Source organism: Zootoca vivipara, chromosome 5 (assembly GCF_963506605.1).
Source record: "Zootoca vivipara chromosome 5, rZooViv1.1, whole genome shotgun sequence".
NCBI classification, from domain to species: domain Eukaryota; kingdom Metazoa; phylum Chordata; class Lepidosauria; order Squamata; family Lacertidae; genus Zootoca; species Zootoca vivipara.
In genome coordinates, this window is record NC_083280.1 from 93,433,358 (window position 1) to 93,447,546 (window position 14,189).

The 14,189-nt window shown below is 41.7% G+C and overlaps 1 protein-coding gene across 1 annotated transcript in view; it reads left to right on the forward strand.

The window, feature by feature from the left end:
- PCLO (piccolo presynaptic cytomatrix protein) overlaps window positions 1–14,189 on the forward strand; it is a 230,630-nt gene that overhangs the window by 173,679 nt on the left and 42,762 nt on the right. Inside the window, exons 15-18 of the mRNA XM_060275141.1 lie at window positions 5,356–5,486; window positions 6,590–6,616; window positions 8,289–8,382; window positions 12,272–12,343. Coding sequence (XP_060131124.1) covers window positions 5,356–5,486; window positions 6,590–6,616; window positions 8,289–8,382; window positions 12,272–12,343 — 324 coding nt within the window. The remainder of the gene's footprint in view (window positions 1–5,355; window positions 5,487–6,589; window positions 6,617–8,288; window positions 8,383–12,271; window positions 12,344–14,189) is intronic.

Sequence of the window (14,189 nt, forward strand, 5' to 3'; positions counted from 1 at the left end):
CAGGACCATGATGAACAATAACGGTGATAAAGGGCAGCCCTGTCTAGTTCCTTTTGTGATTTCAAAATATTCTGTTAGGGTGTTATTAATTATCAATCTTGCCTTTTGCTCTGAATAAATCGCCTCGATCCCATTCACGAATGTATTCTTCCCAACCATTGATTCCAAATTCCTCTTCATGAATTGCCAAGATATATTGTCAAAAGCTTTCTCAGCATCTACAAACATCAAGACAGCTGGTTTATCTATCTTGGTCTCCAGATATTCTATTACATCTATTATGTGTCTTACATTATCCTTTAACTGTCTACCAGGAAGAAAACCAGCCTGATCCTTATGTATTATTTGATTTAAAACTTCTTTCAATCTCTTGGACATTATATCTGCAAAAAGTTTGTAATCATTATTCAATAATGAGATTGGTCTATAATTTTTGACTTCTAAGCCATCCGTATCCGGCTTTGGGATCAATGTTATGTATGCCTCTTTCCATGTATTTGGGATCTTTCCCCCCAACAGAATATCATTCATCATTTCCTCTAAAACTGGAACCAACAGTTCATTCAGTACTTTATAATATTTCGCCGTTAAACCATCTGGTCCTGGGGCTTTACCTTGTTTCATTCTCCCTATTGCTTGTTGTAATTCTTGTGTCGTTATCCTGTTATTTAGCTTCTTCCTCTCTTCTTCTGGAATTGGTTTCAAGCCATATTTTCCTAGATACTCACTGATCTTCTTCTCATCTTCTTTCTTTTTGCAATACAAATCCTTATAGAATTTTTGAAAGGTTTTCTTAATCTCCTTTGGATCTTCCGTCACTCCTCCCTCTGTTTTAATCTTAATTATTATGTTCTGATTTTGACGTTTCCTTAACTGCCAAGCCAACAGTTTTCCTGTTTTATTCGCCGATTCGAAATTTCTTTGTCTCATTTGTTTTATTTTCCACTCAATCTCCTGATTGATCAACATGGAGAATTGTGTCTGTAACATCTTTATATTATTCTTTATTTGCTGATTCTCGGGTTTATCAATCAGGTTCTTCTCATTTTCCATGAGACATTTCAAAATTTCTTCTTTCTTCCTTTCTTTCTTTCGTTTCAGAAAACTGTTTTGCTGTATTAGAAAGCCTCTCATCACTGCTTTACTTGCATCCCATACCATATCCAGTCCGGTATCTTTGTGTAAATTCCAATGAAAGTAGTCTTTCAGGGTCTTCTTAGCTTTCGAGACCACCTCTTTATCATCAAATAGATCTTTGTTCATTCTCCACCTGAAGGACTTTTGGTCTTTGCTTTTCAATTCCATGAATATAGAATTATGGTCTGACAGTGTACGTGGTATTATCTCTGTTTTACTCACCCTGGGCACTAGTTCCTTGGAGATCCACATGTTATCTATCCTTCCCGAACTCTGATTTGGTTCTGAGAAGAATGTAAATTGTTTAGTTGTAGGGTGCCTCAGTCTCCAAATATCCACTAGACCCAGGTTTTCTACTAGTTCAAAAAAGGATTTTGGTAATTTACCTTCATTCTTCCTTTTCTTGGTCCTATCCAATTCTGGCACTGTCACTCCATTAAAATCGCCCATAAGCATTGTCTTTTGATCCATATATTCAGTCAGCCTTTCCTCCAGATTCTTGTAGAATTCAGCTTTATTTTCATTCGGTGCATAGATTCCCACCACTAACATTTTTTCTCCCTCAATCGATATTTGAGCCGCGATTATTCTTCCTTCTTCATCTTTAAAAATCAATTTCGGATCTAATTTCTCCTTTATATACAAGACCACTCCTCTCTTTTTCTTTTCCATCGAACTTATAAACTCTTTACCCAACCTTTTATTTTTAAGAATATAACTATGTTTTTTTGCCACATGTGTTTCCTGAAGACAAATTATATCCAAATTCTTCTTCTTCAAAACATGATCAATTTTATTCCTTTTAATCTTATTATTCAAGCCATTCACGTTCCAGGAATGTATCTTCAATGCCATTTTACTTCCTACTATCAGGAAGAGCAAAAAATTATTTTGCTAAACTTGGTCGGGTTCTTTATTTAAATCCTTATCTTCTTCTTCTTCTTCTTCCTCTCTCTCTGATTCCTCTTCTTTCTCTTGATCTTGGTCTTCTTCCTCTGCCTTTTCTTCTTCTTCCTCTCTTCTCTTTCTCCTCCTTCTTTGTGGTCTTGGGTCTTCTTCCTCTTCCGCTGTTACTTCTGCTAGAACAGCCAGTTCTGGGTCCAACTCTCCCAAAAAATTTTCGTACTTCCTCAAGAATTTTCCGATATCCTGTATACTTGTCAGCACATGTCTCTTCTCCTTATAATGAAACATCATTCCTTCGGGGTATTCCCATCTATGTTGAATTCCATTTTTCTTAAGCAAGGCCACCATTGCTTTATAATTATCGCGTTTTTTCAAAAATCTTCCTGGTATCTCTTTAAACACAATTATAGGCTTACCACTGATGATTAGCTTGTTGGTGAAACTCAGTCTTAAAATCTCATTTTTCATCTCCATTGTATTGAATATCACCACACAATCACCAGGTGCTTTCCTTGCTTTGGCCTTTGCTGATTTCACCTTAATTCTAAACACATTTACAATTGTCTGACTCACTTCTTCATCTGTTTTTCCCATCCATTTTGCCAATTCAGCAATTATTCTCGATTTGATATCTTCTCCCGTTTCTTCAGGAATACCCCTCAATTTCAGATTCAACTGTCTTTGTTTCATTTCTATCAATGCTAAATTGTCAAGCATTTGTTCATGTGCCTTATCCAGTTTTTTCACTTTGTCTTTCACTTTATCCGTTTCCTTTTTAACCTCTTTTACTTCTTTTTGTGTCTTCTTAATTGAATCTTCCATTGTTTTGGATCTCACTGACAGATCTTTTATCTGAGTCGAAAGCTCTCCCACCGCTCCTTCAATCTTCTTGTCAATCTCTCCCAATTTCTTATCCATTCGCTGTTCACTATGTTTAAATTCATCTTTAATTTTTTGCCATAAAGCTTCTAGATCTTTAACTTCTTCTTGTTTAGAGCCTCTTCTGTCTTTCGGTGTGCTTGCCGGCTTCTTTTCCTCTTTACCTGCCATTTTTATTCAGGAGGGAAACAAAAACAAACAAACAAAAAAGACAAAGAAAACCCCCCTTCTCACCACTAGAGGGTACTGCTCAAAATCCCAAATTCCTGCAATACCCAATTTACCCCCAGATGGCACTATACTTTGTCCCAACTCCTGAGTATGTATATTCCCTTCTCCACCACTGGGTGGTATACTCTCAATTCTCAGGAAGAGCTATGAATTCAATTTACATTTGAGGAATTGCACAGTGCACATTTATGCAAATTCCTATATGGATGTTCCAGACAGGAATTCCATTATTCCTGTGCCATGATACAAAACTAAAAGTATATTGTTGTATACAGTGCTTTTTTCTGGGGGTACGCAGAAACATTTTGTGAATCTTTGTACTTTTGTCCATTTACTGTATTTATTTCTCCCGATTTGTACTATAAAATGGTGGTTTTCTTGAGTGAAAATGAGAGCACCCCTAAACATTTTTTAAAGAAAAAACCACTGGTTGTATACAATGGCATTGCTCCGCTGACAGTAAGACTTCTACCCACAAAAGGGGGAGGGAATCGATGTTCAGGGATATCCCCTCTTCCAGCTCTGTGCAGCTCTGCTGTGGGGAAAGGGCAAATCACCCCAAAATTCCTTCCTTCCTGATTCCTTTACATCACCTGCAACACTCTTTTTTTAATTTTTAAAGCTTTATTTTATTTCAAGTTAAAATCTACAAACCATAACATAACGTAACACAACATAAACGTAACATAATATAACATAAACATAAACATAACATAATCAAGTCTAACTGAACATAAGCAAATATAATCCAATATAACCAAACATAATTTCCAAGATTTTCAAAAAAATTCAAAAAGAAAAGAAAAATAGGCAAAAAAGAACTAGAGACGAAATTAGAGAAAATTAAGAGCAATATAAAAAAAAAGAAAAAGGAAAAAAGAAAATTAGAAATTAAAAAATAACTTCCGAACATTTACATTCGGTTCTCTCTCATGTACAATTTTACTAGGCTTTTCCTAATCATTTAAATTCTATACCATATACAAACTTCTTTATACTTTCCATTCCAACACTCTTGTATATAACCCATAGTCGGGTTATGGAAAAAGAATAGGTATCTGCTGGTTTTGATCCAGAGTTCTGTGAGCAGAATTCCGCTCATGGGACTTTCCTGCCGGAAGAACATGGAGGAGGCGATTTTTGTCATTTCTTCCTTATTCCTGCAGCTCCCAGTGCTTTCAGCTAAGTTGCTCCAGGACAACATGGGAGGTGGTGGGAAAGTACAGGGGAATCGAAGGGTGCCCACTGGATCTCAGCCCCTTCCACAATCAGAAGGAGCCTTCCTTCACAGAAGAGACGCTCTGGAAACAACTCCTGTTCTTCTTGTTTCCAGTCATATAGTTGCATTCTTCTTCTTTTGTTCAAATCAATAGTTATTTTGCTATAAGCATTTGCAATGGGACCAGGTCAATTGTTTTTAGGGGGGGGGGGGAGAATCCAAATAACTGCACAACTACTTCCTGCTATAGACCACCCCCACCCCCATGCCAGACTGCAAACCACCTTGAGCACAGAGGGGATGTCCCAAAGCAGTTTGTGATATGGCAGGGGGATTTTGCTGGTCAAAAGAACCAAAGTCAGAAATCCCACAAGACATGCACATTGCATTTCTGTATTTTATTGCCCTATAAATCACTATGGACCTGCGTTTAGCTGTGCAAAGAGGTATATAAATATAATTAACTGATTCAGGAGTGCTTTAAAAAAAACACTTCAATTTGTATATACTACAGTATCTTAAGCGCCAATAAATCTCTGCCCCACTGTCAGCTTCTTGAAAGCAGAATAAATATAGGAAGAGAAGATTAGGAGTTCTAGAGAGGCAAAGAGCTGCATGGTAAACTCTCAGTACAGAAAAACAAACAAACAAACAATATAGATTAACATGGCATAGTGCCCTTAATTGCTTACATTTAACAGAAAATTCTTAGATTTTAGGAGGATCTTTTTTTAAAAAAATGTTGCACATAGAAACACATTACTGTCTACTTTAGAAACTTTTCAGGGAAATATGCTTCTATTCTCTTTCTCTTTAGAGGAAGATTAAATCGTCTGCTTGAAACAAGCCTCTTATGAGATTCATTTAGAAAATTACTGAATTTTAGTGTTGGAGAACATTAAAAAGTAAAACTGTAGTAATAACTATTACTTTGAAATGACATTATTTGGGAAATGATTAATTGCAACCAATGTTATGCTTAGCTTCAAATCAACTATGACAAGCACCTTGGCAATTTGATAATTCACATTCTTCAAGCAAGAAACCTTGTTCCCCGTGACAACAACGGCTATTCGGATCCGTTTGTCAAAGTTTATCTTCTACCAGGAAGAGGGTAAGCGGAGGGGTGATTTCAACTACCGGTACTAACAGCTGTTAACACAACAGGTTTCCCATTGTTGACCTTCAAGAGATCCATTTCTTATCAACTAATCTGGACACTCATTTCATGTATTTTAGGAAAGCTTATTCACCCACAGTATATAAATCTTGTCAAATAATTAAATGAACACTACCTGGAGTTGCAAGAAATTGAACCTGGGCCTTTTACGTGTAAGCATGGCTCTGCCACTGAGCTACAGCCGTTCATTTTATCCTAGAGAAGCCCATGGGAACATGGCTGGAAAACTGGAAAAAAAAACATTTAAATATAGTCAGGACTGTGAAGGAAAAGACATAACAAACATTTCAGAAATTTTATGTTAGATGTATCTTCCGTATTTAGTTGTCATATACCCTAGCTGAAGAAATGTTCAAATGTGTTACCAGATGATTTGAATAAACTCACCAGCCCCATTCAAACATAAAGTTAAACTGTGATTTAGCGTATGAGGATGAGCAAGAATAAACCTTGGGCTTAAGCAGTACCCTCCCTTCCTTCTGAGGGAAGGAAGTTTAGATCTTCTGTCTGTGGTTTTCAAAAAACCACAGCTTCCCATTACGTCTGAATGTGGTGGATTGTGGCTTGTCCAAGCCATAGTTAGTTAATCCAAACTAGGATCAAACCATGATTTAAAATTATGCTTTGTAAACTCTTCATGGTTTGAAAAACCTACAGTTCTCCATATTTAGACATGACTGGAATCTACCATTTGTACCAGGAATTAAAGCTTTAAACTTCCTCCACTCTTGAGTAAAGAGAAAAAAGAGGAAAGGGACAGTGGGAGCCAAGGATTGTACCTGCTTGTCCATTTAATGTTACAATGATGCTTTAGCCTTATGTCTGAACCATCTAGTCTGATAATAACTATCTCTGATTACTTTTCCATGTTAAACTGCCTAGAGTGGTTAATGTTTCTATTTCTCATAATATATACACCCATCATTTCTTGTTTGCATACAATGCTCTAATTATCTTCTCTTCCCTGGTTCTCTCTTCTTCTGCTTCCTGTTTGTTCCCATCATTCTTCAACACATCGTTGCCCTGGGGCCTTGCAGCCAAGTCATGGTGGTCCAGAATGCAAGGTAGAGTACATTATTGTTCACTGATTCTCTGATTATTCTAAGCATGAAATACCTAATATCCTGGGCATGCAACTATAGTTTCCTAGAATTTCAGGGGCCTATGAAGTGGCTGACATTTGCTGCTCGTGTCTAGTGCAGGTTAAATCTCTATAACACACAATTGTTATAGAATTGTTCCAGTAACTTCATGGTTCGGTGGGTGGGGAGTGGAACCAGTAGTTTAATTGTTGCTTTAAGGACTGGAGATGGTGACCCTTCTTTCATGGACATTTGCTTTTGGTGGAATGATAGCAGCACCTCTTAAACCCACTTTTTCCTGATATGAATATTGCTCAATGCATACAGATCTCTTTAATTATCAGTCACTGCAATCCATTATATACTTGTTACCAGATGTAAAAAGTCTGCCTTGCGGGGAGTTCTCACTTTAAAATTGTACCGTGCCTTAAACATAGCTTTTAATTCTCTCTGGGATTTGCTTGATATTTTCTTGTTCCTGCTTTTAATATATTCATCTCACCGCTAATTAAATTATGCTTCTTTAAGGCCGATAGTGGTTGTAATGCTATATGCTACATTTGAACAGACACTGGTCGCATTGGGGACACTATTTGGCTGTAATTGCCAACCGTATAAATCCGGTGAGGTGCCAGCAGCAAACCACTGCAAATGTTTCTTTTTTTCTCCTCTCCGTGCAGTAATGGCATGCTCTTAAAGAGAATGCTATTTCTGGAGCAGAGCTGTTTTATCAGAACTCACTGTTTTTGGCAAATGAAGGAAGACAGGTCAGCTTTAGAACTATGAAATATTTCCAATGCTAACCTTAAGGGGCAATCGTGTGAAAACAATGAAGTTCTGCAAAATCTTAAAATCTGACTGTAGCGATTCTGGGGCAGTGAAGGGGTGGATCTGTAACCATTGAGCTTTCCTCAAAATGATATCTGATTCAATTATGTGATCGTGAAATGCAGCATGCGCTCTAGAACACTGAGGACCACTGGTCTAGAACCATCATCTTGTGGATGGTAAAGGATGCCATCGATTTTGTAGTCTCAGCCTTCAGAAAACACAACACAATAAAATACATTGTAAATCAAATAATTCAGCAAAACCTCTGAAATGCCCTATTGAAAAAGGAGCTTTGAAGCCTGCTTTGAAGGATCAATATTAAATTAGTGTTTATTTCATTAACAGGATGGAGCTTGCATCTGAGCTTCCCTTTCATGTTTTTTAGGGATGGCTCTCCTATGATTAAAGACGAGAAAATAATACAGAGAATTAAAAACATCTCAGCTTGATAGCCGCAAGGAAGTTGTTCAAGAAAACCAATACATCACTGTTTACTCTTACAATGAGAATGGCTGTTGTAAACAAACAGGAGCAATTTGTAAATGCAACCAAGAGATTTGTGTTGTTGTCAGTCACAGGCAACAGTGGCTGGGAGGTTTCTTAGTAGACAGGCTGCAAATTCAAAAGTTTCATTTTAGAGACTGAATTGGGAGATTGTTCAGCAGAAGATTATCATTTACAGCAGATGAACTGGCATTATTCTGTGCCAGCCTGAATGATTGGTTTATTTATTTTTATCAGTTGCACTGAAATTGTTTCTGCCTCGGAGCAGGTGGAGACAAGTATAAGTAATGGCATGTTTTGTTCCTTTGTTCTACTTCAGTGTCGAGAACAAGAGGAGGACTAAATATGTGCAGAAAAGCTTGAATCCTGAATGGAACCAGACAGTCATTTATAAAAATATATCCATGGAGCAGGTAGGTGACTGTAAGAGATATTGCATTGCAGGTGTGGTCTAATTCTGATCCTGACTGTTCTCTAATGATGCCCTACATTTCTAAGAGTCTGTCTGTACTGAACTATTTCAACGTTGCCTGCCAGACTCCCCTGACCATATGAACTTTGCTGGTTTCCGTTGCTTAAAAGAAGCATCCCAGCCTTTGCTGCTATCCTCCATCCTCAACTCAGATCTATTTGCATAGCTAGCCACTAACATGCCTCTCTATAAAGGGAAAAGATCTCTGCTAGCCACTGGCAGTTCAGGCCCTATGAGTGTGCAAGTGAAATTTAGATTCTTTTTCCCAAGATGCATCACTTTACACTTACTAACACTGAGTTGCATTTGTCATTTTACTGCCCATTCACTCCCTTTGAAGAGATTTATTTGGAACTCTTCACAATCCCATTTTGTTTTAAGCTCTTTGAACAATTAGATGCTCTCAGCAAACTTTGTTACTTCACCGGTCACCCATAATGCTAAATCATTTATGAACAAGTTAAAAAAACACAGGTACCTTGGGAAATTCTGCTTTCTACATCTCACCATTGGCGGAAGTCTCCACTCACTGTAATCTCTGCTTCCTATTTCTGAGCTAAATATAAAAAAAATCCTTCCAGTAGCACCTTAGAGACCAACTAAGTTTGTTATTGGTATGAGCTTTCGTGTGCATGCACACTTCTTCAGATACCCTGAAACAGAAGTCACCAGACCCTTATATATAGTGGGAGGGTGGGGAGGGGTATTACTCAGAAGGGTGGTGGGAATGGGTGATTGGTTGATAGCTGTGGTAAACCTGTTGACGACTGTTAATGGCTGCAATTGGTCTTACAGGAAAAAGCAACCCCAGAGTTGTCCGTGACTGGACTAATGGTCAGGGGTCCCTTTACTTTTAGCCTTCCAGAAGCCATGCTGGTTCTGCTTCAGCAAGACTTGTTCTTATGTGCTTGTTAATTTTATCTCTAACATTTTCCCCCACCAGTTTTCCCGGAATAGACGTTAAGCCAATTGGCCTGCAATTTCCGATTTTTAAATGCACTTTCTTTCAATGCCGGTGTTTTAGCTCCCTTCCTAAAAAGGTAAAGGTAAAGGGACCCCTGACCATTAGGTACAGTCGCGAACAACTCTGGGGTTGCGGTGCTCATCTCACTTTACTGGCCAAGGGAGCCAGCATACAGCTTCCGGGTCATGTGGCCAGCATGACTAAGCCGCTTCTGGCGAACCAGAGCCGTGCACAGAAATGCCGTTTACCTTAGCGCCGGAGCGGTACCTATTTATCTACTTGCACTTTGATGTGCTTTCGAACTGCTAGGTTGGCAGGAGCCGGGACCGAGCAACGGGAGTTCACCCTGACACAGGGATTCGAACTGCCAACCTTCTGATCGGCAAGCCCTAGGCAACCCATGTCCTTAGCTCCCTCCCTAGGCCATGTAAAAGTGGTTTGCACCCAACAGTGGTTATGGTTCAATGACAGAAGTAAAAGGCTGCTTTCTTGGATTTCAGTTCTACCCAGTACAATGTGAATGTGCCTAATAATTAGTTCTATCATAGCTTAATGTGTGGAGGAAAAAGTCTGAGGGACACTTCAGTGTATTACGGGTCCAAATTTTTAATTAATTTAAGGGTTAGATTAGTCAACAAAAGGTTCTACTGATTAATCAGTGGGGGCAAATTCTAATTAGTGAAACAAAGCAAGCATGCTTTTTATTTTGGAGCCATCTGCTCTCGTTCTGCTATGTTACCTGCAAGAGTTAATGAAAAAGAAAATACTGAGATGGCCTTCTAATGAGTGGTCATGTTCCAATTTGTAAATGATCTCATGATACTTTCCATATTTCATGAAGCCATCTGTGCTGAAGGTTTGGTAATATACAAATTTATTTAAATATGGAGGCTTAATGAGTAGAAAGAGAAACAATTTAAACTTTCTAAATTGCTTTAGAGCCCTGAAATTTACCCACAGTTCTTGATTAAAGGGTGTATGGCAGGGGTCAGCAAACTTTTTCAGCAGTGGGCCGGTCTACTGTCCCTCAGACCTTGTGGGGGGCCGGACTATATTTTGGAAAAAAATATGAATGAATTCCTATGCCCCACAAATAACCCAGAGAGGCATTTTAAATAAAAGAACACATTCTACTCATGTAAAAACATGCTGATTCCTGGACCGTCTGCGGGCCAGAATTAGAAGGCGATTGGGCCGCATCTGGCCCCCGGGCCTTAGTTCGGAGACCCCTGGTGTATGATGTGGTTTTAGTTGGAGGAAGCTGTCAAAAGTTGGGATTTGAAGCCAATCTAATTTCTGTTGAGGTGATAAACTTACAGGTGGCCTGTACCTGCCACTTCAGACTGCAGGTGTCACCTCACAGGACTGGATGCTTCTCCTTACCCACAACAGCAAATCAAACAAACAAACCTTGTACATAGGAAACTAAAGGAGAAGGGTTCAAATTTAGCCTCCTCTATATTTTGATGTGGCGGATAATCAAGTCATGTGAGCTGCTATCTGTGGTCTGAATGAGGGATGTAAGGAAGCAGCGATTTCTGCCCCATCCTGTGTTCATTGCAACAAGTGCTGTTTCTCTTCCACAGTAAGCTTTCTACATCTCCTTCCAGTCCAAGGTCCTCACCTTATCAGAGCTGAAGGACACATCTGACTCAGGCAGAAACACATGGAGTGCAACAGAGCCAGGTCAATGATGGGGGTGGCCTGGAGAAACTTCCAAGGGCCAAATAGAGAAGTCTGAGGAGTCACATTCGGCTCCCAGACTTGAGGCTCACCACCCCTGAACTACTGGTTTCTTTCCCCACCCTCTGTGCCCCCCTACTGCCGGATAAAACTAGGACATGACTTGCTCCAGCAGGCAGAACGAGTCGAGGGACAACCTGGAGGTGGGGCAGCTACAGACCCTTCTTGTGCCTTGGACCTTTGGTATAGGTCAGAGGTGGGGAATCTGTGGCCCTCCAGAGATTGCTGGACTCTGATTTCTATTAGCCCCAGCCAGAAAAGCCCATGTTACAAGACTTCCCTGTTTCTGCGGATTTCTAGGCAGATGCAAAAGGGTGGTACAATTTTCCTCTCCATTTCACAGGACAATAGAGATGGCTGGTTCACCAAATATTATGTGCAAGTTACCTCTTGGCAAACCATTGGCTACATGGACCCATCATTTTGTTTGAACTGGTATAGCTTGAGGTACTAGGGGCATCCAAGATGTCTCATCTTTAGTCTGTTGAATAGTTGTGTATATGGTTTGGAAAATCTGAGACATTTGTTGAAGCCGTGTTTGTTCAGACTGAATCCCAATTGCTACCCTTTTGGCATAATCTATATTATGCAGGTTCGCTTAGAAAGTGCACAGCCTTCTAAGGAAACTCTGCAGCCTAATAGCTCTAGATATGCTTGTCCTCAAACCTAAGATAAAGGAGGAGGGAGAAGATCTGAGAAGCGCTCTTTGAAATTATTCAGCCATGTCTCACTGTGAATACCAATGCATTTTGACTTTGCCCAGAACTCAGTAAAATCTACTCACTGGTGCTGAGCACTGAGGGAAGACATATAGATGCTATCAACATTTTAAAAGTCACACTGTGGGCTTTGTATTGGGAGAGCAGCCAAGCTGGGCAAAATAACTCCTCCAAGCTTGCATAGAACCTCGGCCGAGCTCATCTGTCTTGATATCAACTTTCAGCTTTACCTGAAATGAATTTCCTGAGTTCAAGGTTGATAGGAGGACAATAATTGCCTGGCTGTCATATTGAAAAAGAACAGGGGGTGCCGGCAGATGGCAACAAGCAAAGCATGCTTTATGGACTGGGTGCCAGATTCATGAAGGGGATTGAAATTAATTATCTTTTGATATTAACTGCAGCTAAAGAAGAAGACCCTGGAAGTTACTGTCTGGGACTATGATAGATTCTCCTCCAACGACTTCCTGGGCGAGGTGAGTATCCCTTATTTCTGCTTCACTGCCTTCCCTCGCCTGACATAGTAGTCAACTAAGAGTAGACTCATATAATGCATTTTTCATCCAGATGAGTAATTTTGATGTTCCTTGGATGCATGTTTCTGTGGAGAAAGGTGGGAAATCACAGGTATAACCAGCAGCCATCGCTATGGCATTTCTCCAGGTGCTGCCATTGTGGGAATTGATGCCGACTCGACTCAGTTCAGACATCATGATAAACCATAGTGTCACAGTGGCCGGAGTGGACTACTTCAGAGTAACGACGCTACGCAGCTCTGCATTTTATTCTTTTATTGGTGCTGCGTATTTACAGTGCTCAAGTCATTGCTATTTACACGGATCGATGTTGTCAGTCGGTTTCAGAACCTCCTAATGGCTTTTGGCGCGTCTTTCTCCAACACAAAAGCTTTGGCAGACCCATCCTCTTGCCCCTCCTCTTCCTGCGTAATTCTGGAGTTGGGGGGATGGGTCTTCCCCCCTTACTTGCCCCTTCCTGTCCCACCTGGGACCCTGGCTCCTCTACCTTGCCTGAGCCTCGGACACGACTTCCTGCTTCCCCACTGGAATCGGAACTCTCCCTGCTTTCCCCTTTGCTCGGGGACGGGCTTGAACTCAGGAGGGGAGGGACTTCGCGATATCCCCTGTCCCTCACATCCACCCCCCTCCCAAGCTCTCCTTCACCCCTCCCCAGGCCCCCCCCATGTGTCGGTGACGACTGGAAGCCTAAAAACTCGGTGCTCTCCGAGCCCGTTGGTGTGAACACCTCCCCCCAGTCCTGCGAGCCCCCCCCTTCCGCCTGGGAGGACGGGAATCCCAAAAAGTCCGTGGCGTCAGAGCTGGTGGGGGTAAAAATGTTTTGCCAATCTGCTCCTTCCTCTGACTGGGTGGATCTTGGCGACACCCATACCTCATCCTCTGGTTCCTCAAACTCCGCTTCCCAGCGCCATGGTGAGCTGTTCTCCCGTGCCTCCTCCTCCTCCCCCTCCCTTTCCATGTGCCAGGGCTTGGGTCTGTGGGGAAAGAGGGCGTGAAATTCTTCCACCAAGAATTCCTCCTGTATCTGAGTGGCGGGAACCCATTCATTCTGGGACGGTGGAGCATCCTCCCATGCCATGAGGTACTCCAGGCCCCCCACCCCCCACCTTGAATCCAGGATGGCCGTGGCCTCATTGAGTTGCTCCCTGCTTTCCCTCTCCCCCCCTCCCTCGGGGGTTTGTTCGCTGTCTCTGAGCCTGCTGCTTTCCCTGTACGGCGACAGCAGCGATCTATGAAACACTGGATGCACCCTCATGTCCTCTGGCAGTGCCAGCCTGTATGCCACCGGGTTGACCTGTTGCGTGACCGTGAAGGGGCCCAGCCATTTGGGTGCCAGCTTTTTGCACCTCCCTCTGGTGGGAAGGCCCTCCGAGGACAACCACACCTTGTCCCCCACCCTGATGACCTCCCCTTGTCGCCTGTGGCGATCTGCCCCCTTTTTGTACGCTTCCTTGGCCCTCTCCAAGTGTTCTCTGAGCTGCTGGTGCACCGTCTCCAGTTCCTCTGCCCAATCCTCAGCCTGTGGGCCCTCCTCCTCCTCCTCCCTCTCCCTCTCTGGGAAAGATCTGAGGTCGCGCCCGTAATTGGCCTTAAAGGGCGACACCCCTGTGGAGACGTGCACTGCATTGTTGTAGGCAAATTCTGCTAGTGGCAAGCGATCCACCCAGTCCGTTTGCCGCTGGCTGACGTAGCATCTCAGGTACTGCTGCAGAATGGCGTTGACCCTCTCCGCTTGTCCGTTGGTCTGCGGGTGTCTAGCCGTCGACAAGCTGACCTCCACCTGCAG